The 27,037-nt window shown below is 43.3% G+C and overlaps 3 protein-coding genes across 7 annotated transcripts in view; all 3 read left to right on the top strand.

The window, feature by feature from the left end:
• Window positions 1-27,037, top strand: part of LOC115107642 (collagen alpha-3(VI) chain-like) — a 110,168-nt gene that overhangs the window by 62,961 nt on the left and 20,170 nt on the right. For 4 of the 5 annotated variants that reach the window (XM_065011660.1, XM_029631135.2, XM_029631118.2 and 1 more), the window contains 15 exons: window positions 17,778-18,404; window positions 18,600-19,196; window positions 19,378-19,989; window positions 20,210-20,544; window positions 20,724-20,802; window positions 20,914-21,059; window positions 22,234-22,326; window positions 22,497-22,550; window positions 22,944-23,015; window positions 23,143-23,169; window positions 24,092-24,136; window positions 24,435-24,488; window positions 24,616-24,678; window positions 24,945-25,010; window positions 25,242-25,295. In XM_065011660.1, the coding sequence (XP_064867732.1) occupies window positions 17,778-18,404; window positions 18,600-19,196; window positions 19,378-19,989; window positions 20,210-20,544; window positions 20,724-20,802; window positions 20,914-21,059; window positions 22,234-22,326; window positions 22,497-22,550; window positions 22,944-23,015; window positions 23,143-23,169; window positions 24,092-24,136; window positions 24,435-24,488; window positions 24,616-24,678; window positions 24,945-25,010; window positions 25,242-25,295 (2,924 nt within the window). Of the gene's footprint in view, window positions 1-12,918; window positions 13,531-13,835; window positions 14,436-17,777; window positions 18,405-18,599; window positions 19,197-19,377; window positions 19,990-20,209; window positions 20,545-20,723; window positions 20,803-20,913; window positions 21,060-22,233; window positions 22,327-22,496; window positions 22,551-22,943; window positions 23,016-23,142; window positions 23,170-24,091; window positions 24,137-24,434; window positions 24,489-24,615; window positions 24,679-24,944; window positions 25,011-25,241; window positions 25,296-27,037 lie in introns of those variants that run through there. The other variant, XM_065011662.1, reaches the window with a different exon arrangement.
• Window positions 6,835-8,123, top strand: LOC135563598 (collagen alpha-3(VI) chain-like). The gene is made up of 2 exons (XM_065006436.1): window positions 6,835-7,357; window positions 7,494-8,123. Exons 1-2 carry the CDS (start codon window positions 6,835-6,837, stop codon window positions 8,111-8,113), a joined length of 1,143 nt encoding a protein of 380 aa, XP_064862508.1. The 3' UTR covers window positions 8,114-8,123.
• LOC135563597 (collagen alpha-3(VI) chain-like) lies at window positions 8,277-12,111 on the top strand. The gene is made up of 4 exons (XM_065006430.1): window positions 8,277-8,514; window positions 9,118-9,393; window positions 10,559-10,835; window positions 11,319-12,111. The coding sequence occupies exons 1-4, from the start codon at window positions 8,277-8,279 to the stop codon at window positions 12,094-12,096; spliced, it is 1,569 nt and encodes a 522-aa protein (XP_064862502.1). The 3' UTR covers window positions 12,097-12,111.

Below are 27,037 nucleotides of genomic sequence, written 5' to 3'. Positions count from 1 at the left end.
CGCACTGAAGGTGTTCCACAGTTACTGATTCTGCTGAGTGGTGGAAGGTCCTTTGACAATGTTGACACTCCAGCTTCTGCTCTGAAGGAGCTTGGGGTCTTGATCTTTGGAATTGGAACAAGGAGCTCTGATAGCAGAGAATTGCAGAGGATATCACATGATCCCAGTTACGCTCTGTCTGTCTCTGACTTCACTGACCTTCCAAACATCCAGCAGCAACTTCTGTCCTCGGTGGAGTCAGTTGTTATTGACGTTACGCCAGAATCGACAACAGATTTAGGTATGTGTCATCACTGTTAATTGAGAGTCAGGAAGTGTTAGTAAAATGTCAGCTGAGTCTTAGAAACAATGGTATAATTTGACCACAAGCCCCACATTTCAACTGTCTGATTGACATAATCTATTTATTTTCTCAGTTGATCATGACACCTCCAGAAAGGATGTGGTATTCCTTGTGGATGGTTCTGATGGCACAAGGAATGGATTCCCAGCAATGCGTGATTTTGTTCAGAGAGTAGTGGGGAAACTCAATGTGGGAGGAGACAAAGACCGCGTTTCTGTTGTCCAGTACGGTAGAGATCAAGAAGTTCATTTCTATCTGAACACATACACCACAAAGGAGGACATTCTTAACACTGTGAGAAGTCTGAGGCACAGAGGAGGTAGACCCCTTAACACTGGGGCAGCCCTCCAATACGTAAGGGACAACGTCCTTACTGCCTCCTCTGGAAGCAGAAGCCAAGAGGGCGTCCCTCAGATGCTGATACTGCTGAGTGGGGGAAGGTCCAGTGATAATGTTGACATACCAGCTTCTGCCCTGAAAGACAGTGGGGTCTTGATCTTTGGCATTGGAACCAGAAATTCCAGCAGAGAGGTTCAAGGGATTGCCACTGATCCTAGTTTTTCCCAGTCTGTTTCTGAATTCACTGACCTCCCCAGCATCCAGGAGCAGTTTTTCTCCACACTCATAACTGTACAAGTTGAGGCCACACCCAAAACCCCAACAGTCATAGGTAAGAACGGATGCGTTATCTAGGACAACTAAAACAACACACATATTTCAGTCTCAGGTTCATTGAAGCAATGTTAACATATTTTCTGTTTTGTTTCTGAAACTCTTAGTGGACCAAAGCATTGCCAGAAAGGATGTAGTATTCCTGCTGGATGGTTCTGATGGCACTAGGAATGGCTTTCCAGCAATGCGTGACTTTGTTCAAAGAGTGGTAGAGAAACTCACTGTGGAGGAGAACAGAGATCGAGTCTCTGTGGTCCAGTATAGCAAAGAACCAGAGGCCCACTTCTATTTGAACACTTACACAACAAAGGAAGACGTTGTGGACACCGTAAGAGGCCTGAGGCACAAAGGAGGGAGACCCCTCAACACTGGGGCAGCACTCCAGTATGTCAGGGACAATGTCTTTATTGCCTCCTCCGGAAGTAGGCGCCTTGAAGGTGTTCCACAGATTCTGATACTGCTGAATGGTGGAAGGTCCTTTGACAATGTAGATACACCAGCGTCTGCTCTCAAGGAGCTTGGTGTCTTGGTGTTTGGAATTGGAACAAGGAGCTCTGATAGCAGAGAATTACAAAAATATCCTATGACCCCAGTTATGCTCTTTCCGTGTCTGAATTTACTGACCTCCCCAACGTCCAACAGCAGCTTCTTTCTGCTATGGGCACTGTCATTGTACAGGTCACAACCATGACACCAACAGTAAAACCAACAATTCTAGGTGAGATAAATATGGTTTTGATCAGTTCCATTTTCACTCTTACAACAGGATATGAGTATTTGATAGCTTTGACATTTTAGGTAGATGCCTCCCGAGGCCTTTCATGTTGGATTTATTTCGTACCTCTGTAGGAATGTTCTCTATGATAGCACTCAGTCCAATGCACACATTGACACTTTCTTTGAATGGTTGTTTGAGATTAGGGAAAGGGATGACTGTCATGTGAAGGAAGCAGCTTTGTCCTGTTTTTCCCTTACCTATGCATCATTTAATAAAACTCTTTTTCTGAACATTCACATTCTCTAGTTGAGAGTCAGGCTCCCAGGAGGGATGTCGTGTTCTTGCTGGATGGATCTGATGGCACTAGGAGTGGATTCCCAGCAATGCGGGACTTTGTTCAAGGAGTAGTGGAGACACTCGGTGTGGATGAGAACAAAGATCGCGTGGCTGTGGTCCAGTACAGTAGAGATCCAGCCGCCCAATTCTATCTGAACACATACACAACAAAAGGAGAGATTCTCAACACTGTAAGAGGTCTGAGACACAAAGGTGGGAGACCTCTCAACACTGGAGCAGCTCTCCAGTACGTGAGAGACAATGTCTTGACTGCCTCCTCCGGAAGTCGACGCACTGAAGGTGTTCCACAGTTACTGATTCTGCTGAGTGGTGGAAGGTCCTTTGACAATGTTGACACTCCAGCTTCTGCTCTGAAGGAGCTTGGGGTCTTGATCTTTGGAATTGGAACAAGGAGCTCTGATAGCAGAGAATTGCAGAGGATATCACATGATCCCAGTTACGCTCTGTCTGTCTCTGACTTCACTGACCTTCCAAACATCCAGCAGCAACTTCTGTCCTCGGTGGAGTCAGTTGTTATTGACGTTACGCCAGAATCGACAACAGATTTAGGTATGTGTCATCACTGTTAATTGAGAGTCAGGAAGTGTTAGTAAAATGTCAGCTGAGTCTTAGAAACAATGGTATAATTTGACCACAAGCCCCACATTTCAACTGTCTGATTGACATAATCTATTTATTTTCTCAGTTGATCATGACACCTCCAGAAAGGATGTGGTATTCCTTGTGGATGGTTCTGATGGCACAAGGAATGGATTCCCAGCAATGCGTGATTTTGTTCAGAGAGTAGTGGGGAAACTCAATGTGGGAGGAGACAAAGACCGCGTTTCTGTTGTCCAGTACGGTAGAGATCAAGAAGTTCATTTCTATCTGAACACATACACCACAAAGGAGGACATTCTTAACACTGTGAGAAGTCTGAGGCACAGAGGAGGTAGACCCCTTAACACTGGGGCAGCCCTCCAATACGTAAGGGACAACGTCCTTACTGCCTCCTCTGGAAGCAGAAGCCAAGAGGGCGTCCCTCAGATGCTGATACTGCTGAGTGGGGAAGGTCCAGTGATAATGTTGACATACCAGCTTCTGCCCTGAAAGACAGTGGGGTCTTGATCTTTGGCATTGGAACCAGAAATTCCAGCAGAGAGGTTCAAGGGATTGCCACTGATCCTAGTTTTTCCCAGTCTGTTTCTGAATTCACTGACCTCCCCAGCATCCAGGAGCAGTTTTTCTCCACACTCATAACTGTACAAGTTGAGGCCACACCCAAAACCCCAACAGTCATAGGTAAGAACGGATGCGTTATCTAGGACAACTAAAACAACACACATATTTCAGTCTCAGGTTCATTGAAGCAATGTTAACATATTTTCTGTTTTGTTTCTGAAACTCTTAGTGGACCAAAGCATTGCCAGAAAGGATGTAGTATTCCTGCTGGATGGTTCTGATGGCACTAGGAATGGCTTTCCAGCAATGCGTGACTTTGTTCAAAGAGTGGTAGAGAAACTCACTGTGGAGGAGAACAGAGATCGAGTCTCTGTGGTCCAGTATAGCAAAGAACCAGAGGCCCACTTCTATTTGAACACTTACACAACAAAGGAAGACGTTGTGGACACCGTAAGAGGCCTGAGGCACAAAGGAGGGAGACCCCTCAACACTGGGGCAGCACTCCAGTATGTCAGGGACAATGTCTTTATTGCCTCCTCCGGAAGTAGGCGCCTTGAAGGTGTTCCACAGATTCTGATACTGCTGAATGGTGGAAGGTCCTTTGACAATGTAGATACACCAGCGTCTGCTCTCAAGGAGCTTGGTGTCTTGGTGTTTGGAATTGGAACAAGGAGCTCTGATAGCAGAGAATTACAAAAAATATCCTATGTCCCCAGTTATGCTCTTTCCGTGTCTGAATTTACTGACCTCCCCAACGTCCAACAGCAGCTTCTTTCTGCTATGAGCACTGTCATTGTACAGGTCACAACCATGACACCAACAGTAAAACCAACAATTCTAGGTAAGATAAATATGGTTTTGATCAGTTCCATTTTCACTCTTACATCAGGATTTGAGTATTTGATAGCTTTGACACTTTAGGTAGATGCCTCCCGAGGCCTTTCATGTTGGATTTATTTTGTACCTCTGTAGGAATGTTCTCTATGATAGCACTCAGTCCAATGCACACATTGATACATTCTTTGAATGGTTGTTTGAGATTAGGGAAAGGGATGACTGTCATGTGAAGGAAGCAGCTTTGTCCTGTTTTTCCCTTACCTATGCATCATTTAATAAAACTCTTTTTTCTGAACATTCACATTCTCTAGTTGAGAGTCAGGCTCCCAGGAGGGATGTCGTGTTCTTGCTGGATGGATCTGATGGCACTAGGAGTGGATTCCCAGCAATGCGGGACTTTGTTCAAAGAGTAGTGGAGACACTCGGTGTGGATGAGAACAAAGATCGCGTGGCTGTGGTCCAGTACAGTAGAGATCCAGCCGCCCAATTCTATCTGAACACATACACAACAAAAGGAGAGATTCTCAACACTGTAAGAGGTCTGAGACACAAAGGTGGGAGACCTCTCAACACTGGAGCAGCTCTCCAGTACGTGAGAGACAATGTCTTGACTGCCTCCTCCGGAAGTCGACGCACTGAAGGTGTTCCACAGTTACTGATTCTGCTGAGTGGTGGAAGGTCCTTTGACAATGTTGACACTCCAGCTGCTGCTCTGAAGGAGCTTGGGGTCTTGATCTTTGGAATTGGAACAAGGAGCTCTGATAGCAGAGAATTGCAGAGGATATCACATGATCCCAGTTACGCTCTGTCTGTCTCTGACTTCACTGACCTTCCAAACATCCAGCAGCAACTTCTGTCCTCTGTGGAGTCAGTTGTTATTGACGTTACGCCAGAATCGACAACAGATTTAGGTATGTGTCATCACTGTTAATTGAGAGTCAGGAAGTGTTAGTAAAATGTCAGCTGAGTCTTAGAAACAATGGTATAATTTGACCACAAGCCCCACATTTCAACTGTCTGATTGACATAATCTATTTATTTTCTCAGTTGATCATGACACCTCCAGAAAGGATGTGGTATTCCTTGTGGATGGTTCTGATGGCACAAGGAATGGATTCCCAGCAATGCGTGATTTTGTTCAGAGAGTAGTGGGAAACTCAATGTGGGAGGAGACAAAGACCGCGTTTCTGTTGTCCAGTACGGTAGAGATCAAGAAGTTCATTTCTATCTGAACACATACACCACAAAGGAGGACATTCTTAACACTGTGAGAAGTCTGAGGCACAGAGGAGGTAGACCCCTTAACACTGGGGCAGCCCTCCAATACGTAAGGGACAACGTCCTTACTGCCTCCTCTGGAAGCAGAAGCCAAGAGGGCGTCCCTCAGATGCTGATACTGCTGAGTGGGGAAGGTCCAGTGATAATGTTGACATACCAGCTTCTGCCCTGAAAGACAGTGGGGTCTTGATCTTTGGCATTGGAACCAGAAATTCCAGCAGAGAGGTTCAAGGGATTGCCACTGATCCTAGTTTTTCCCAGTCTGTTTCTGAATTCACTGACCTCCCCAGCATCCAGGAGCAGTTTTTCTCCACACTCATAACTGTACAAGTTGAGGCCACACCCAAAACCCCAACAGTCATAGGTAAGAACGGATGCGTTATCTAGGACAACTAAAACAACACACATATTTCAGTCTCAGGTTCATTGAAGCAATGTTAACATATTTTCTGTTTTGTTTCTGAAACTCTTAGTGGACCAAAGCATTGCCAGAAAGGATGTAGTATTCCTGCTGGATGGTTCTGATGGCACTAGGAATGGCTTTCCAGCAATGCGTGACTTTGTTCAAAGAGTGGTAGAGAAACTCACTGTGGAGGAGAACAGAGATCGAGTCTCTGTGGTCCAGTATAGCAAAGAACCAGAGGCCCACTTCTATTTGAACACTTACACAACAAAGGAAGACGTTGTGGACACCGTAAGAGGCCTGAGGCACAAAGGAGGAGACCCCTCAACACTGGGGCAGCACTCCAGTATGTCAGGGACAATGTCTTTATTGCCTCCTCCGGAAGTAGGCGCCTTGAAGGTGTTCCACAGATTCTGATACTGCTGAATGGTGGAAGGTCCTTTGACAATGTAGATACACCAGCGTCTGCTCTCAAGGAGCTTGGTGTCTTGGTGTTTGGAATTGGAACAAGGAGCTCTGATAGCAGAGAATTACAAAAAATATCCTATGTCCCCAGTTATGCTCTTTCCGTGTCTGAATTTACTGACCTCCCCAACGTCCAACAGCAGCTTCTTTCTGCTATGAGCACTGTCATTGTACAGGTCACAACCATGACACCAACAGTAAAACCAACAATTCTAGGTAAGATAAATATGGTTTTGATCAGTTCCATTTTCACTCTTACATCAGGATTTGAGTATTTGATAGCTTTGACACTTTAGGTAGATGCCTCCCGAGGCCTTTCATGTTGGATTTATTTCGTACCTCTGTAGGAATGTTCTCTATGATAGCACTCAGTCCAATGCACACATTGATACATTCTTTGAATGGTTGTTTGAGATTAGGGAAAGGGATGACTGTCATGTGAAGGAAGCAGCTTTGTCCTGTTTTTCCCTTACCTATGCATCATTTAATAAAACTCTTTTTTCTGAACATTCACATTCTCTAGTTGAGAGTCAGGCTCCCAGGAGGGATGTCGTGTTCTTGCTGGATGGATCTGATGGCACTAGGAGTGGATTCCCAGCAATGCGGGACTTTGTTCAAAGAGTAGTGGAGACACTCGGTGTGGATGAGAACAAAGATCGCGTGGCTGTGGTCCAGTACAGTAGAGATCCAGCCGCCCAATTCTATCTGAACACATACACAACAAAAGGAGAGATTCTCAACACTGTAAGAGGTCTGAGACACAAAGGTGGGAGACCTCTCAACACTGGAGCAGCTCTCCAGTACGTGAGAGACAATGTCTTGACTGCCTCCTCCGGAAGTCGACGCACTGAAGGTGTTCCACAGTTACTGATTCTGCTGAGTGGTGGAAGGTCCTTTGACAATGTTGACACTCCAGCTGCTGCTCTGAAGGAGCTTGGGGTCTTGATCTTTGGAATTGGAACAAGGAGCTCTGATAGCAGAGAATTGCAGAGGATATCACATGATCCCAGTTACGCTCTGTCTGTCTCTGACTTCACTGACCTTCCAAACATCCAGCAGCAACTTCTGTCCTCGGTGGAGTCAGTTGTTATTGACGTTACGCCAGAATCGACAACAGATTTAGGTATGTGTCATCACTGTTAATTGAGAGTCAGGAAGTGTTAGTAAAATGTCAGCTGAGTCTTAGAAACAATGGTATAATTTGACCACAAGCCCCACATTTCAACTGTCTGATTGACATAATCTATTTATTTTCTCAGTTGATCATGACACCTCCAGAAAGGATGTGGTATTCCTTGTGGATGGTTCTGATGGCACAAGGAATGGATTCCCAGCAATGCGTGATTTTGTTCAGAGAGTAGTGGGGAAACTCAATGTGGGAGGAGACAAAGACCGCGTTTCTGTTGTCCAGTACGGTAGAGATCAAGAAGTTCATTTCTATCTGAACACATACACCACAAAGGAGGACATTCTTAACACTGTGAGAAGTCTGAGGCACAGAGGAGGTAGACCCCTTAACACTGGGGCAGCCCTCCAATACGTAAGGGACAACGTCCTTACTGCCTCCTCTGGAAGCAGAAGCCAAGAGGGCGTCCCTCAGATGCTGATACTGCTGAGTGGGGGAAGGTCCAGTGATAATGTTGACATACCAGCTTCTGCCCTGAAAGACAGTGGGGTCTTGATCTTTGGCATTGGAACCAGAAATTCCAGCAGAGAGGTTCAAGGGATTGCCACTGATCCTAGTTTTTCCCAGTCTGTTTCTGAATTCACTGACCTCCCCAGCATCCAGGAGCAGTTTTTCTCCACACTCATAACTGTACAAGTTGAGGCCACACCCAAAACCCCAACAGTCATAGGTAAGAACGGATGCGTTATCTAGGACAACTAAAACAACACACATATTTCAGTCTCAGGTTCATTGAAGCAATGTTAACATATTTTCTGTTTTGTTTCTGAAACTCTTAGTGGACCAAAGCATTGCCAGAAAGGATGTAGTATTCCTGCTGGATGGTTCTGATGGCACTAGGAATGGCTTTCCAGCAATGCGTGACTTTGTTCAAAGAGTGGTAGAGAAACTCACTGTGGAGGAGAACAGAGATCGAGTCTCTGTGGTCCAGTATAGCAAAGAACCAGAGGCCCACTTCTATTTGAACACTTACACAACAAAGGAAGACGTTGTGGACACCGTAAGAGGCCTGAGGCACAAAGGAGGGAGACCCCTCAACACTGGGGCAGCACTCCAGTATGTCAGGGACAATGTCTTTATTGCCTCCTCCGGAAGTAGGCGCCTTGAAGGTGTTCCACAGATTCTGATACTGCTGAATGGTGGAAGGTCCTTTGACAATGTAGATACACCAGCGTCTGCTCTCAAGGAGCTTGGTGTCTTGGTGTTTGGAATTGGAACAAGGAGCTCTGATAGCAGAGAATTACAAAAATATCCTATGACCCCAGTTATGCTCTTTCCGTGTCTGAATTTACTGACCTCCCCAACGTCCAACAGCAGCTTCTTTCTGCTATGGGCACTGTCATTGTACAGGTCACAACCATGACACCAACAGTAAAACCAACAATTCTAGGTGAGATAAATATGGTTTTGATCAGTTCCATTTTCACTCTTACAACAGGATATGAGTATTTGATAGCTTTGACATTTTAGGTAGATGCCTCCCGAGGCCTTTCATGTTGGATTTATTTCGTACCTCTGTAGGAATGTTCTCTATGATAGCACTCAGTCCAATGCACACATTGACACTTTCTTTGAATGGTTGTTTGAGATTAGGGAAAGGGATGACTGTCATGTGAAGGAAGCAGCTTTGTCCTGTTTTTCCCTTACCTATGCATCATTTAATAAAACTATTTTTTCTGAACATTCACATTCTCTAGTTGAGAGTCAGGCTCCCAGGAGGGATGTCGTGTTCTTGCTGGATGGATCTGACGGCACTAGGAGTGGATTCCCAGCAATGCGGGACTTTGTTCAAGGAGTAGTGGAAACACTCGGTGTGGATGAGAACAAAGATCGCGTGGCTGTGGTCCAGTACAGTAGAGATCCAGCCGCCCAATTCTATCTGAACACATACACAACAAAAGGAGAGATTCTCAACACTGTAAGAGGTCTGAGACACAAAGGTGGAGACCTCTCAACACTGGAGCAGCTCTCCAGTACGTGAGAGACAATGTCTTGACTGCCTCCTCCGGAAGTCGACGCACTGAAGGTGTTCCACAGTTACTGATTCTGCTGAGTGGTGGAAGGTCCTTTGACAATGTTGACACTCCAGCTTCTGCTCTGAAGGAGCTTGGGGTCTTGATCTTTGGAATTGGAACAAGGAGCTCTGATAGCAGAGAATTGCAGAGGATATCACATGATCCCAGTTACGCTCTGTCTGTCTCTGACTTCACTGACCTTCCAAACATCCAGCAGCAACTTCTGTCCTCTGTGGAGTCAGTTGTTATTGACGTTACGCCAGAATCGACAACAGATTTAGGTATGTGTCATCACTGTTAATTGAGAGTCAGGAAGTGTTAGTAAAATGTCAGCTGAGTCTTAGAAACAATGGTATAATTTGACCACAAGCCCCACATTTCAACTGTCTGATTGACATAATCTATTTATTTTCTCAGTTGATCATGACACCTCCAGAAAGGATGTGGTATTCCTTGTGGATGGTTCTGATGGCACAAGGAATGGATTCCCAGCAATGCGTGATTTTGTTCAGAGAGTAGTGGGGAAACTCAATGTGGGAGGAGACAAAGACCGCGTTTCTGTTGTCCAGTACGGTAGAGATCAAGAAGTTCATTTCTATCTGAACACATACACCACAAAGGAGGACATTCTTAACACTGTGAGAAGTCTGAGGCACAGAGGAGGTAGACCCCTTAACACTGGGGCAGCCCTCCAATACGTAGGACAACGTCCTTACTGCCTCCTCTGGAAGCAGAAGCCAAGAGGGCGTCCCTCAGATGCTGATACTGCTGAGTGGGGGAAGGTCCAGTGATAATGTTGACATACCAGCTTCTGCCCTGAAAGACAGTGGGGTCTTGATCTTTGGCATTGGAACCAGAAATTCCAGCAGAGAGGTTCAAGGGATTGCCACTGATCCTAGTTTTTCCCAGTCTGTTTCTGAATTCACTGACCTCCCCAGCATCCAGGAGCAGTTTTCTCCACACTCATAACTGTACAAGTTGAGGCCACACCCAAAACCCCAACAGTCATAGGTATGAACGGATCACTGTTATCTAGGACAACTAAAACAACACAGCATCTTTCAGTCTCAGGTTCATTGAAGCAATGTTAACATATTTTCTGTTTTGTTTCTGAAACTCTTAGTGGACCAAAGCATTGCCAGAAAGGATGTAGTATTCCTGCTGGATGGTTCTGATGGCACTAGGAATGGCTTTCCAGCAATGCGTGACTTTGTTCAAAGAGTGGTAGAGAAACTCACTGTGGAGGAGAACAAAGATCGAGTCTCTGTGGTCCAGTATAGCAAAGAACCAGAGGCCCACTTCTATTTGAACACTTACACAACAAAGGAAGACGTTGTGGACATCGTAAGAGGCCTGAGGCACAAAGGAGGGAGACCCCTCAACACTGGGGCAGCTCTCCAGTATGTCAGGGACAATGTCTTTATTGCCTCCTCCGGAAGTAGGCGCCTTGAAGGTGTTCCACAGATTCTGATACTGCTGAATGGTGGAAGGTCCTTTGACAATGTAGATACACCAGCTCTGCTCTGAAGGAGCTTGGTGTCTTGGTGTTTGGAATTGGAACAAGGAGCTCTGATAGCAGAGAATTACAAAAAATATCCTATGTCCCCAGTTATGCTCTTTCCGTGTCTGAATTTACTGACCTCCCCAACGTCCAACAGCAGCTTCTTTCTGCTATGAGCACTGTCATTGTACAGGTCACAACCATGACACCAACAGTAAAACCAACAATTCTAGGTAAGATAAATATGGTTTTGATCAGTTCCATTTTCACTCTTACATCAGGATTTGAGTATTTGATAGCTTTGACATTTTAGGTAGATGCCTCCCGAGGCCTTTCATGTTGGATTTATTTCGTACCTCTGTAGGAATGTTCTCTATGATAGCACTCAGTCCATTGCACACATTGATACATTCTTTGAATGGTTGTTTGAGATTAGGGAAAGGGATGACTGTCATGTGAAGGAAGCAGCTTTGTCCTGTTTTTCCCTTACCTATGCATCATTTAATAAAACTATTTTTTCTGAACATTCACATTCTCTAGTTGAGAGTCAGGCTCCCAGGAGGGATGTCGTGTTCTTGCTGGATGGATCTGATGGCACTAGGAGTGGATTCCCAGCAATGCGGGACTTTGTTCAAAGAGTAGTGGAGACACTCGGTGTGGATGAGAACAAAGATCGCGTGGCTGTGGTCCAGTACAGTAGAGATCCAGCCGCCCAATTCTATCTGAACACATACACAACAAAAGGAGAGATTCTCAACACTGTAAGAGGTCTGAGACACAAAGGTGGGAGACCTCTCAACACTGGAGCAGCTCTCCAGTACGTGAGAGACAATGTCTTGACTGCCTCCTCCGGAAGTCGACGCACTGAAGGTGTTCCACAGTTACTGATTCTGCTGAGTGGTGGAAGGTCCTTTGACAATGTTGACACTCCAGCTGCTGCTCTGAAGGAGCTTGGGGTCTTGATCTTTGGAATTGGAACAAGGAGCTCTGATAGCAGAGAATTGCAGAGGATATCACATGATCCCAGTTACGCTCTGTCTGTCTCTGACTTCACTGACCTTCCAAACATCCAGCAGCAACTTCTGTCCTCTGTGGAGTCAGTTGTTATTGACGTTACGCCAGAATCGACAACAGATTTAGGTATGTGTCATCACTGTTAATTGAGAGTCAGGAAGTGTTAGTAAAATGTCAGCTGAGTCTTAGAAACAACGGTATAATTTGACCACAAGCCCCACATTTCAACTGTCTGATTGACATAATCTATTTATTTTCTCAGTTGATCATGACACCTCCAGAAAGGATGTGGTATTCCTTGTGGATGGTTCTGATGGCACAAGGAATGGATTCCCAGCAATACGTGATTTTGTTCAGAGAGTAGTGGGGAAACTCAATGTGGGAGGAGACAAAGACCGCGTTTCTGTTGTCCAGTACGGTAGAGATCAAGAAGTTCATTTCTATCTGAACACATACACCACAAAGGAGGACATTCTTAACACTGTGAGAAGTCTGAGGCACAGAGGAGGTAGACCCCTTAACACTGGGGCAGCCCTCCAATACGTAAGGGACAACGTCCTTACTGCCTCCTCTGGAAGCAGAAGCCAAGAGGGCGTCCCTCAGATGTTGATACTGCTGAGTGGGGGAAGGTCCAGTGATAATGTTGACATACCAGCTTCTGCCCTGAAAGACAGTGGGGTCTTGATCTTTGGCATTGGAACCAGAAATTCCAGCAGAGAGGTTCAAGGGATTGCCACTGATCCTAGTTTTTCCCAGTCTGTTTCTGAATTCACTGACCTCCCCAGCATCCAGGAGCAGTTTTTCTCCACACTCATAACTGTACAAGTTGAGGCCACACCCAAAACCCCAACAGTCATAGGTAAGAACGGATGCGTTATCTAGGACAACTAAAACAACACACATCTTTCAGTCTCAGGTTCATTGAAGCAATGTTAACATATTTTCTGTTTTGTTTCTGAAACTCTTAGTGGACCAAAGCATTGCCAGAAAGGATGTAGTATTCCTGCTGGATGGTTCTGATGGCACTAGGAATGGCTTTCCAGCAATGCGTGACTTTGTTCAAAGAGTGGTAGAGAAACTCACTGTGGAGGAGAACAGAGATCGAGTCTCTGTGGTCCAGTATAGCAAAGAACCAGAGGCCCACTTCTATTTGAACACTTACACAACAAAGGAAGACGTTGTGGACACCATAAGAGGCCTGAGGCACAAAGGAGGGAGACCCCTCAACACTGGGGCAGCTCTCCAGTATGTCAGGGACAATGTCTTTATTGCCTCCTCTGGAAGTAGGCGCCTTGAAGGTGTTCCACAGATTCTGATACTGCTGAATGGTGGAAGGTCCTTTGACAATGTAGATACACCAGCGTCTGCTCTCAAGGAGCTTGGTGTCTTGGTGTTTGGAATTGGAACAAGGAGCTCTGATAGCAGAGAATTAACAAAAATATCCTATGACCCCAGTTATGCTCTTTCTGTGTCTGAATTTACTGACCTCCCCAATGTCCAACAGCAGCTTCTTTCTGCTATGGGCACTGTCATTGTACAGGTCACAACCATGACACCAACAGTAATACCAACAATTCTAGGTAAGATAAATATGGTTTTGATCAGTTCCATTTTCACTCTTACAACAGGATATGAGTATTTGATAGCTTTGACATTTTAGGTAGATGCCTCCCGAGGCCTTTCATATTGGATTTATTTTGTACCTCTGTAGGAATGTTCTCTATGATAGCACTCAGTCCAATGCACACATTGACACTTTCTTTGAATGGTTGTTTGAGATTAGGGAAAGGGATGACTGTCATGTGAAGATAGCAGCTTTGTCCTGTTTTCCCTTACCTATGCATCATTTAATAAAACTATTTTTCTGAACATTCACATTCTCTAGTTGAGAGTCAGGCTCCCAGGAGGGATGTCGTGTTCTTGCTGGATGGATCTGATGGCACTAGGAGTGGATTCCCAGCAATGCGGGACTTTGTTCAAAGAGTAGTGGAGACACTCGGTGTGGATGAGAACAAAGATCGCGTGGCTGTGGTCCAGTACAGTAGAGATCCAGCCGCCCAATTCTATCTGAACACATACACAACAAAAGGAGAGATTCTCAACACTGTAAGAGGTCTGAGACACAAAGGTGGGAGACCTCTCAACACTGGAGCAGCTCTCCAGTACGTGAGAGACAATGTCTTGACTGCCTCCTCCGGAAGTCGACGCACTGAAGGTGTTCCACAGTTACTGATTCTGCTGAGTGGTGGAAGGTCCTTTGACAATGTTGACACTCCAGCTGCTGCTCTGAAGGAGCTTGGGGTCTTGATCTTTGGAATTGGAACAAGGAGCTCTGATAGCAGAGAATTGCAGAGGATATCACATGATCCCAGTTACGCTCTGTCTGTCTCTGACTTCACTGACCTTCCAAACATCCAGCAGCAACTTCTGTCCTCTGTGGAGTCAGTTGTTATTGACGTTACGCCAGAAACAACAACAGATTTAGGTATGTGTCATCACTGTTAATTAACTTCTTATGGGCAGGTGGGGACGGTAGCGTCCAACCTGGCCAACATCCGGTGAAATTGAGGAGCGTGAAATTCGTCCTACAGAATTATAAATATTTAACTTTCATAAAATCACAAGCTTGATACATCAAAATAATGCTTAACTTCTTGTTAATCCAGCCGCTGTGTCAGATTTCAAATAGTATTTTCAGCGATAGCACACCATGTGATTATCTGAGGACAACGCCCTGCATACAAAAGCATGAAAAACATATTTCAACCAGGCAGGTGCGCTACATATTTCAGAAATAGCGATATAATTAATGCCTTGCCTTTGATGATCTTCTTTTGTTGGAACTCCAAAAGATCTCAGATACATCACAAATGTTCCTTTTGTTTGATAATGTCCTTCTTTTTATCCATAAAAACTCAGTTTAGTTGGCTCTCTTTAGTCAATAATCCACCCAGTTTTCCTCCATCAAAATGCATACAAAATGAATCCCAAACGTTACTAATAAACTTTTCCATACAACTCAAACAATGTTTATAATCAAAACTTAAATACCCTAATACGTAAATAAACAATAAAATTTAAGACGGAGAATCGTTATTGTCTTTACCGGGGATAAATACTAAAAAACGTTCTCTCTTCCACTCGCTTGGAAACACTTCAGCCAAAATTGGAGCCATTGCACTGAGAAAATACTAAAGGCTGATCCGGGAGTACCATGTAGAAGGGGCACAAGTATAGAGAGCTAAAGGTGCCAGTGTCCGGCAAGAATGTCTTCAGATCAGATTTATTGTAGATAATGATTCACCACACCACACCCCTCTGTATTGACAGTACTCACAGTGGAAATAAGCATGTATAACAAAAGTGGTTCTACAAGGCATTTCTGGAATGGCAGTAAAGAGGCTAGATGGAATGTACATACACATACTACACACTGACGTATGAATGCTAGGGATAGCATATACCGGGTAGGATACAGTAATAACATAATATCTATGCATTGCTATAAACACAATAATGACCAGACAGTAATAACACAGTTAAATGACTAAACACAACAATGTAGTATACAGGTAAATAATGCACACAACAGAGAATGACCAATGATATGCATAGGCCAGACCTACACCAATCTAATGACATAGAAAGTAGCTGGACTAGCAACTGAAATTTGATTGCAATGTCAAACATGGGATAGTTGCTGCACCACGAGGAAGGCACAGCCTAAATCAGGCTATAAATACAGTGCACATAGCATGAGGCTACACAAACATTGGAAATGTCCATAAACATAATGATATGCATACACACAAAATAAGAATAGAAGAATCATATCCGAGGTATGTGGTACAGCGCATAAATGAGGTAGCATGACTTGCTTGCACCTAGGCTAGCTTGCTAGAAGTAGCATGATGAAAATGGTAAAGGAATAATGAACATTATAAACCTAGTAAATGACTCAACTACCTTAGCAACACCCAACGACGCAATGATCTAAAGAAGCAATGACATGTACAGAACTTACACTTAGGTGCACGCACTAAACACAGGTCAAATGCAATACAGATGAACAGTCCAGCGAGTCCATTCACTTCTGACCATGATCTCACTCTGACGGCAGGAGCAGAGTTCATTGAGGTGTATGGTTAATGCCGTTCCACATGGATGCTGGCCCATGTTGACTCCAAAGCTTCCCACAGTTGTGTCATGTTGGCTGGATGTCCTTTGGGTGTAGGACCATTCTTGATACACAAAGGAAACTGTTGAGTGTAACCGAGTTGCAGTTCTTTACACAAACTGGTGCACCTGGCACCTACTACCATACCTTGTTCAAAGGCACTTAAATATTTTGTGTTGCCCATTCACCCTCTGGGTCCTGTGCTTTGAATGAGTGCAACTTTTCTCCAATGATTAGTAGCGGTACTACACCCCAAAATGATGTCATCGTCAATGTTATATTTTCATTGGCTCGTGAGATTTAAACGGTCCTACACGGACTTCCACATTACTTACCCCAGTATATTTGGTACAAATGTTTTCGTCTTAAGCAGCGGATAACAAATAACACATTTTCTAAATATGTAAGTGATTGTCTGGTTTGGATAGAGCATATACCAAACAAATGGGCTGCTCACTACGCGTTGTTTGGTGTGGTGTAGTTCGTCTGTTTGACAGAGGGGGCCAATTCCACAGTGAAATTCATGCAATTTGGTGATTTTCCTCCTGTTACTTATAACGTCATAATACAGTTGAACAGCAACTGTCATGCCCCTTCAATTTGAAACAATATTTGAAACTGATTCAGAAGGTGAAAAGGTCAGTTCATTCACGTTTAAAAATATCAATGCATTTTTTATTTGATACTCAAAAGTTTTGTACAAATAATCATATTTTTTTAATGCATTTGAGCATGTGCTCTGCTAATTGACTACGTCTTACACAAATACTTTATATACCGGTCCAATATATTCTACAGTGTTGCAGTTGTCTGTGGAATAAGTGTTTACTACTCTATCCTTCATGGCCCTCTCCATATTGACTTTTAAACGGGCATAGCAAATATAGCCGAATAATCGCTCCAAGGTGGTCAGCTGAAGATGTTTTACATTTTTGCATGGGAAAATATGAAATCACCAATTACTGCACATAGTGCCACTTTGTATTGAACAGGATAAGCATCCGTTGAGAAAGGTCACCCGGCTCATGGGTGCACCTTTGAAGTATTAGCAGGGGCACAAAAAGAATGCTTTAATAGCTAACACACAAGCTCAACCAAACGAAGTGCTGGTACAATACCATTTCTATTTCTTCAAATCCAGTGACACAAGAGACTAAAAACAAAGATTATGTGTGTTTACAGTTTTGATTGATTGATGTTAGCTAGCTGTGGGTTAAGCAGGAAAACTACAAGTTCGCTTACATGGGAGTTTGTCAAAGCAGCACTACAGACAGAGCACAATCGCTACCACCTGACACATGCTCAATTGTTGTATCGTTAGTTGAGATGAACACCCCAACAACGTCTATTAGAAACAGTCTTTTGCACTTTCGAGAGTGACCGCTGGGGTGTTGTTCTTACGGTTGAACTTTTAACTGGGTTTCAGTAGTTTGCATCACCACCTGTGATTGTGCAATGCTGTAGTCTAGTTGAATATCGATTTTTTTTTAAATATTCTGCTCAAATGTTCATTACAAAAATGTATTCTCAATAATAATGATATATTATATTTAGTGTCCTCTATTTCCCTAATGGGTGGGCCACCATTGACATTGCAGCTCAACTTGTGTTGTCAACAAACACATTTGATGTATCTGTCTTCTCTCACAGTCACCACAACCGTAGTATTCACTGGCGGAGAAAAGAGGGACGTGGTTTTCCTCATTGACGGCACAACAGCGGTGCGCAGCGAGTTCCCCGCCATCCGTGACATGATCGGGAGGGTCGTGGAAAAGCTGGACGTGGGTCTGGATCGGGTGAGGGTGTCAGTGGTGCAGTACAGCGACGGTGCCACGGTGGAGTTCCTCTTGAACGAGCACTCCACCAAAGACGAGGTCCGCCAGGCCACGAGGAAGCTTCAGAGCAGCGGTGGGAACCGTCGGAACACTGGCCGTGCCCTTGAATGGATCTCCAAGAACATCTACCAGAAATCAGCAGGTAGCCGCATTGAGGAGGGAGTTCCTCAGTTCCTCATTCTAGTCACAGGGGGAAAGTCCAACGATGACGTCTCTGGACCGGTTAATCAGCTGAAGACCAACCTGGTTGCCCCTTTAGCCATCGGCACAAAGAATGCCGACCCCAATGAACTGAGGCAGATCGCCCTAAAGCCAGAACTTGCCTACTCCATTAACAACTTCGGGCAGCTTCCAACAGTGGAGCAGCAGCTTATTGCTTCAGTCAACACCATGACCACCACTGACATCTCCGGCAGTTTTGTTCCCTCAGTTTTGGATATTGGTAAGACATACTAGATTATTTAACCCAACGTAATTCTAAATAGTGCTTACCAATCAAAAATATCTTTGAATATGATGGCAATTTATGTTATGTTTTGTATGATATTGGCTCAACTGTTATGATTTTAAAGATATTTTGCCAACAAGAAAAGTGAAACACCACCTGCTTTACTTTTTCTTGTGTCTTACTTCTCAGCTAACCTCAACATGGGGCGGAAAGATATCATCTTTCTCATCGATGGCTCGGACACCACAGGCTCCAATGGCATCGCCCACATCCGTGACTTCATCCTCAACATCGTTCAGCAACTAGATGTGCAACTTGACCAGGTCCGGGTCGCTGTCGTCCAATATTCCGACAAGGTCAAGACAGAGTTCTCTCTCAACTCCCACAACAAAAAAACAGCTGTGCTCTCAGCCATCAAAAGACTACGCCAGCAGGGTGGAAGATCATCCGATCTTGCCAACGCCATCGAGTATGTGACCAGGAATGAGCTGAAAGCCTCGGCGGGTGTCCGGCTTGCGCAGGCCTCCCAGCATCTAGTGGTCCTTACCGGCAGAAGGTCCTCCACTGACGTGTCCGTGTACGGCCCTCTGCTTAAAGGCTCCCGGGTTAACTGCATCGGCATCGGGGCTGGTGCAGACTACAGGGAGCTCAACCAGATTGCCACCAGCTCTGCCGATGTTCTCCAGGTACCTGCTTTCCCCGGCTTGCCTGTCATTAAGGAGAGGTTTATTGCCAGGCTGAACGGAACAATGCCTGATGAGGCACCACCAGATTTTGTCGACCCAAGTAAGTGAAACCACGCAGAAATGCATTCTCACCTTATTCTGTATAAGAAACGTATTGATAAATACAAAATAAAATCGAAATAAATACTGTAGATATGATTCAACATGGCACCTCTCTCTTTCCCTCTATCCCTCTCTCTCGCTCTCTCACTCACTCTCTCTGTTCTCTCTCTCTGCATCAGGCCTCCCTAAAGCCAAGGTTGCTGATATTGTATTCTTGGTGGACGGCTCCATCAACCTGGGCAAGGACAACTTCAAGGAGGTGATGGGGTTCATCCAGAACCTCATCGACCTCTTCTTCACTGAGCGTGACAACCTGCAGATTGGCCTGGCGAGCTACACCACCGACGTCACCGACGTGTTCTACCTCAACACCTACAAGAACAAGGATGACATAATCGATGCCATCAGCCGCACCGAGTACAAGGGAGGCCGCAGGATCAATACAGGTACCGCCATCCACCACGTACAGGAGAACCACTTCATCAAAGATAAAGGCAGCAGGAAGGATGAGGGAATCGCCCAGATCCTGATGATCATCACCGGCGGAAGGTCGGCCAGCGATAGCAAGACCGCAGCTCTGGCGTTAAAGGCCACCGGTGTGCGCATCTACGCTGTCGGCGTGGGTGACATTGAGGATGAGTTGAACAACCTGGCGAGTGAGGCCTCCACAGTGGCCAGGGCAAGCACGTTTGTGGAGCTCTCTGAGCTCAACGAGCAAATCCTTGAGACATTGGATGACGAGGTGAAGGGAATCAAGCTCTGCACTGGCGTGAGCCAGGAGCCCTCAAAAAGTAAGAACCATTTTAATTTTTCTTCCTTAGTGTTGGTATTAGGGGGACATAAAATGGCATGTCTATTTAACTTCCTGATGATTGTTTTACTTACATTCACTTTCATATTGAACATTGATAAAATAAATGACAAAAAAACATCTACAGTATATTAAAAGTTGTGGTACAAAAACACCAACAACAAGCCAACCTCACCGTATCTCCTCTCTCTCTCTTTCAGCCTGCAGTCTGGAGGTGTTGGTAGGCTTTGATGTGTCCTCACCAAACATCTTCCAGGCCCAGAGGATCCTGGAGTCCAAGATGGGTGCCATCCTCCAAAGGATCACCAAGATGACGGGCATCAGTTGCTCGTCGGGCCAGATCCCATTGATCCAGGTGGGCATCCTGGCCATGGATGCCGCCTCAGAACCCGTCCACCTGGAGTTCACGGACAACGCCGGCATGCTGTTCGAGGCATTCCGAGCACTGCGCGCCCGCGGACCCTACTTCCTCAACGCCAAGACCATTGCCGCATATGGGTCCAGGTTCAAAAGCCGAGCAGCAGATGCGGTCAAGGTGTGTCTGTTTGTCTCTTTTTTTTTTTACTTCATGTAATTATCTTCATAAACATGTAACTGTGTGAGAGCAGATTTGAAGTCTGCCATTTTAAGTTTGACTTGAGAGTAAAGCAAACCAATTTAAACAAATGCCATTCACGATTAATTAAATTAAATGATTGTCCACCCCCCGCACAGATTGTGATCCATCTGACTGATGGTCTGGATGGCCAGTATAATGAAATGAAGAGACAGGTTGAAGAACTTAAGATTTCAGGTGAGGAGAATTATTATGTCTGGATAATAAGCAGTTGAAACGGCATTAACTGAGAAACATGCTGGACAAAGGGAATAGAATCTGAGTCTTATGTGTGTTGTGCCATGCTAGGTGTGAACAGCTTTATCCTGGTGGGTCTGGAGCGGGTACCCAGGTTTGAGGAGGCCGTGCTCCTGGAGTTTGGCCGCGGCTTCAGGTACACCAGACCCCTCAGAGTTAATGTCATGGACTTGGACTATGAGCTTCTGGAGGAACTGGTGAGTGGTGTCTAGGGTTGCAAAAGCTACATGTAATTTATCAAAGTTACCAGAATCTTCTGTAATTAAGCGGTAATCTATGGCAATCTATGATACATTTTGTCATTTATACTTGAATAACTTTAAAAAATGTATTCATATATAATATTACCTGTTTTATATCTGTGTCCAAATAATGCATTTGTTTCTGGTGAATAGACCATATGGTTCAAGAGAATAGCCTTATTAATGAAAAAAGCATCTAATCCAAAATCGAATGAAAAACTCTTCCAACTATTGTCTTTTTCACAACTGCCATCAGTTTTGCCCCAACAAATACCTATTGACATGGTATTATATATTAAAGTGATTAAAGAAAAATATAAAGGATATTTCATGCTGATTCCCTCATATTAAACACCATTGGTATTCATTAAGTCGATGGTTTATATTTAGGATAATGTTTTGCAGCGTTGTCATTCTTTTCTTATTTTAAAATAATGGTAATCATTTTTTAGTTGATGTTTTAAAATATATTTTACATGTGATAAGGCCACACTGAGGGCCAGAGATAATGACAGACACTTGTGATAAAATGAAGTAACCAAAAATGCCACTAGATGTATTTGATCAAATTCTATATCCTTGAAAGTGACCAAAAATCTGGTAGTTTACTGGTAAAATTTCAACCCTAGTGATTGCAACCCTAGTGGTGTTACAGTCACTCACTACTGAAATGTTACCTGTTTTTGTACTTGTACCTATACTGTACCATACAGCCCAACTGCCATGTAACCCAACTTTGCCCCACAAACGCTTTGAGGAAAGAACCTGGAGAAAGACTAAGGACTAAGCTATAGTATGACCACATTGAACATCTTAAAGGAAGATAATTTAAGTCCCAGTCAAGTCACAGAGATGTAGCCTAGTGGTTAGAGCGTTGGACTAGTAACCGGAAGGTTGCGAGTTCAAACCCCCGAGCTTACAAGGTACAAATCTGTCGTTCTGCCCCTGAACAGGCAGTTAACCCACTTTTCCCAGGCTGTCATTGAAAATAAGAATGTGTTCTTAACTGACTTGCCTAGTTAAATAAAGGTAAAATAAAAATATAAAAAAATCAACCAATTATCTTGGCTGTACACAATTGTTTTTGTTCCGTCTTCAATTCCAACTTTGTAAACTTTGCAATTTACAGGACAACATTGCTGAGAGGGAGTGTTGCGCGGTGCCATGCAAATGCACCGGCAGAAGGGGAGACAGAGGAGCAGTCGGACTTGGAGGACTGAAGGTTACTAATGTTCTTTATTATTATTACTTAAGTATGCTAATATTAAGTGTATAAATTAAAAGATGGCTAGGAAAATGTTTCTGTAGACGATGAAAGACCTTGTGCTTTACTATTGTGATGAGTTAGTTATACAGTGTAGATTTATGCATAATATACTTCTTATCTTGCAGGGTGGTCCAGGCGGAGCAGGTGGAGCAGGACATCCCGGAGATGAGGGTGGATCCGTAAGTCAGATTTATGTTCATACTTTATCTGAAACCTTATTAATAACCCCACAAATACATGTTCAGCTTTCTTTCTGTCTTCTTTAGTAAGACTGTGCCCTCAGTCCACACTATACACCTGCTCTGAAGTTTAATAGTAATAATTCCAGATGCTCAAAGTGCAATTAAATCCAATTTTATTTGTTGCGTGCACAGGATACAACAGGCGTAAAACAGTACAGTGAAATGCTTCCTTACAAGCTCTTCCACAACGATGCAGAGAATACTAGGTCACAAATGTGTAGGACCCTAGGGTGATGCACGGCAACCATCGTCAATCTCAATGTTATCCGATACAGTGTACGTACGCTATGTTTTGTTACATGAAATCTCTTACTTCTCGTCCTGTGACAGGGAGACAGAGGTCCTCCTGGTGTCAACGGAACTCAAGGTTTCCAGGGATGTCCTGGGCAGAGGGGCATCAAGGTAAGTACCCAGTTAGCACCACTGTATCAATCATCAGGTTAATTGATGTGAAATCATAATGGAATGTAGTACTTTTTTTGCATAAAATATTTAACAATAGATATCTCTTTTTCTCTCTCTTGATCAGGGTGGTCGTGGGTACTCTGGAGAAAAGGTGAGTTTTTGAAATTGAGAAATTGCCTTCAGGAAGTATTCACACCCCTTGACTTAAAAATAAATATAACAAATAAAACACTAATATATCTCGATTAAATAAGTATTCAATTACATGTTAGAATCATTTTTGGCAGTGATTACAGTTGTGAGTCTTTCTGGGTAAGTCTCTAAGAGATTTGCCACCTGGATTGTATAATATTTGCACATTATTCTTTTTTTCTTATTCTTCAAGCTCCGTCAAGTTGGTTGTTGATCGATGCTATACAGACATTTCATGTCTTGCCATAGATTTGCAAGCCGATTTAAGTAAAATTTGTAACTAGGCCACTCAGGAACATTCAATGTCATATTGGTAAGCAACTCCAGTGTATATTTGACCTTGTGTGTTTGGTCATTGTCCTGCTGAAAGGTGAATTTGTCTCCCAGTGTCTGTTGGAAAGCAGACTGAACCAGGTTTTTCTCTACTGAGGGACCTTGCAGATAATTGTATATGTTGGGTACAGAGATGAGGTAGTCAGTTATTGCACACAGAGTTAGTACATGTAACTTATTATGTGACTTGTTTAGCACATTTTTACTCCTGAACGTATTTCGGCTTGCAATAACACATGGGTTGAAAACTTATTGACTCAAGACATTTCAACTTTTCATTTTTTATAAATGTTTTAAAATGTCTGGGAACATAATTCCACTTTGACGTGGGGTATTGTGTGTAGGCCAGTGACATAAAATGTTAATGTAATCTATTTGAAATTCAGGCTGTAAAACAACAAAATGTTGAAGTCAAGGCTTGTGAATACTTTCTGAAGGCACTGTATATTCAAATGATAATCGATACAGTACATTGATCACATAATACTGATGATTGTTTGAATCTTAATGATGAGTATCAACCCCCAACAACCCTTGTCTTCTATCAGGGTGAATTTGGAGAGATTGGCCTGGATGGCATCAATGGAGAAGAGGTAAGAAAAACATAACTTTAAGATATTTTAAACTATGGCATGGACTGTCATACCGAACTTCAAGGGAACAGTTACAGCTTTTACAATCTTGGTCACATGCCAGAAGGGCTTTTGAAATCCACTCTATAATCCACCATCTTACATAGCAAAATGTACCGTAAATCCAACTTTGAGTGCTTTTGCTTGAAGTTGTTCCCACAAATCAGACCCACAGTAGTAGAGACTAATATGATGACTTATGATTAACGTTTAGACCACACTGTAATGTGTGGCTGACTGATTTATTTCCTTGCACTAGGGCAAGAGTGGAGTCGCTGGACCCCCAGGAGACAGAGGAAACCCTGGGAGAAGGGTGAGTCCTCGTATGGTCATTGCAACCTCACAAATATAATGTTTTGATACTTTTCCATGCATTCATTAATTTTCATGATTCTGATATGGTTATCACTCACAGATACTTCTGTGTTCTTTGTGTTCAGGGACCCAAAGGAACTAAAGGACATGCAGGAGACATCGGGGATACCGGAATCCGAGGAGATCCTGTGAGTATCCTCTGACCACTTTATTCCAGATCAGAGCTTGTTTTCTTTACATAATGATTTTATTCAGGGCCAGGGATGGGTAAATTGGTCCTGGTTCGAACATCATTTGGTATTACCTTATAATGATATCATGACAAGTAATGATTGGGATTCTTATTGTAAATATAACAGAGAAACAAACCAAACTAGTCAGCCAAGTATTTCTACCACATCATTAAGAGCCAAACTGATTCTGAATCTGATTCCATTTGCTTTATGTTTCCTAGGGTACCACAGGGCAAGATAACAACGTGGCTGGACCTAAAGGAGACCCAGGCGATGTCGGCCCAGTGGTAATGTCTTCCTGACTCTCTTCCTCTCGCCAAGCTATAATGTGAACTGCTTTGGAGATTACAGTGTTTTGTATAGGAAATTAACTATCCAGTATCCAGGTATTCTTGATATTTTGAGTGCTTTTTTGCCATTGCACAGTGAGTACGAGTGAGCATGTTCATCACTCATTTCCTGTTTAAATAGTAACTTAAATAGTTTCTCTCACTGATGGACTTTGTCTTGAATCGTAGGGAGAGCCAGGGGACGATGGTAAGATGGGAGGCCCCGGTGAACCAGGCAGGACGGTAGGACCACTCTCTCTCTTCTTCTCTATTACTAAAAGCTCTTGCCTGATATTTGGCTTAATGTTTCATTAAACACAATAGTTGGGTCGTTCCACCAATTTGGTGCCTTTTGAGTGTAACTTGGTAAAAAAACAAACATTTGATTTCACCTCATTTTAATATTTTGTCATAAAGAATATATTTTAATCAAATTGAAGTTTTCCCATCTCAAGAGGTAAAATAAATAAATGGCCATAGTAAGTGCCTATTAAGTGACAAATAAAGTAACAGGGTTGACTGTAACAGGGTTAACCGTCACAGGGTTGACAATTTATTCTTAAATCAGCCATGAATTCCCTTGTGACATTGGGAATGGATGCTTGTTGTGTGCAACAGGGAGTGGCAATCGCAAGCTTCACAAAATAATAACATTATTCAAACATTTCTAGCCCGTCAATAGATGTGAACGACCGCGCTCGATTCGGTCTTCTGTAGCAGAATTTTTTTATTTTTTTATTTTTTTACGTTGGATAAAAGTAGAGGCGCAGAGCACTTGAATATTTTGGTATACCTACTGGAGAGCTTTTCTTTGTCTACACCCATTCAGCATCATTCAGACCCTCTTAAGCCTTAGCCCCACCCATCTCTTTAAGGATTCCCATGTGAGGACATGTGTTAAAAATAATGAATACGGTAGTGTACTAAACATCCTCAAGATTTTAAGACTAAAAGTTGGTTTATACTACGTCTATTAACATGTTTGTTGACATTTGTCACAGGGACATCCAACATCAAACAAGTATAAACAAAAGTAAAACACAAAAACTACAGGCTGCATGACATCAGCAGCCTGGTAGTCCAAAATGACATAACTTGTGTATTTTAAAACCAATAAACCCATTTGTTTAAAAATGTATTTAGTATAGGTCAATCTAGCAAACCAGGCAACTAAAACCAACTTTCTGAACAATGTTTTGGTTAGTTTCTAGCTTGTTAGCTAGCTAGCTAATGTGAAGTTAGCTGGCTAGCCAGTTCAAATAATGATCATATCATATATGACAACGTCTTAACTTCAGGTAATTTGTATGAATTATTACAGGAAAATAAACTCACAACAAGATCATTGTTTACAAGTTAATGGCGAGCCAATTACAGAAAATAGCTTACGGTTGTGAGTGTGATGAAATAAAAGCTGAGCATTCTACCAGAGAATGTTTGAACTTGGACACTGTCTCGTTGGCCTAACGTTATATCTTAATTTGACTTTGGAGCAGGTCATATTGTTCTTCACATTACCGTCTCTGGTAAACACACACTATATAAAATAAAATCAAAGTGTATTTGTCACATGCGCAGGATACAGAATGTGTAAATGGTATAGTGAAATGGTTATAGTGGAGTCTTTTGTTTAGACATGTAACTAACATGTAGCTAGCTAAACAATTAACCATAATCCCAACTACTAACATTACTACACTGCAAAAATCTGCAGGTAGCTAAACAAACTAGGTTCAATGTTAGCTAGCTAACTAACATTAGGCTATAACTAGCAATGCAAATGGCTCTGCGATATGAATAATATTACTACACAGATCATACACGTAACATTAGCTAGCAAGCCAGTCAGATAACATTCGCTAACAGTACGCTTTAACTTGCAATAAAAATGACTTTCTGACTAAATTAGAAACGTATCATATCTGAAAATGTAGCTAGCTAGACTCTGTTACCTGTATACATGGATGAACGCTTCTCCCTCTCTG

This window comes from Oncorhynchus nerka, linkage group LG3 (genome assembly GCF_034236695.1).
Source record: "Oncorhynchus nerka isolate Pitt River linkage group LG3, Oner_Uvic_2.0, whole genome shotgun sequence".
Taxonomy (NCBI): Eukaryota; Metazoa; Chordata; class Actinopteri; order Salmoniformes; family Salmonidae; genus Oncorhynchus; species Oncorhynchus nerka.
This window is presented reverse-complemented; position numbering and strand designations above follow the sequence as displayed.

Coding starts and splice junctions, on each gene's coding strand:
- LOC135563598 (XM_065006436.1), top strand. CDS start 6,835: ATGCGGGACTTTGTTCAAAGAGTAGTGGAGACACTCGGTGTGGATGAG. Junction 7,358..7,493: donor AGAATCGACAACAGATTTAG/GTATGTGTCATC, acceptor TTATTTTCTCAG/TTGATCATGACACCTCCAGA.
- LOC135563597 (XM_065006430.1), top strand. CDS start 8,277: ATGCGTGACTTTGTTCAAAGAGTGGTAGAGAAACTCACTGTGGAGGAG. Junction 9,394..10,558: donor AACACTGGAGCAGCTCTCCA/GTACGTGAGAGA, acceptor TGAAACTCTTAG/TGGACCAAAGCATTGCCAGA. Junction 10,836..11,318: donor AACACTGGGGCAGCTCTCCA/GTATGTCAGGGA, acceptor TCTCTATGATAG/CACTCAGTCCATTGCACACA.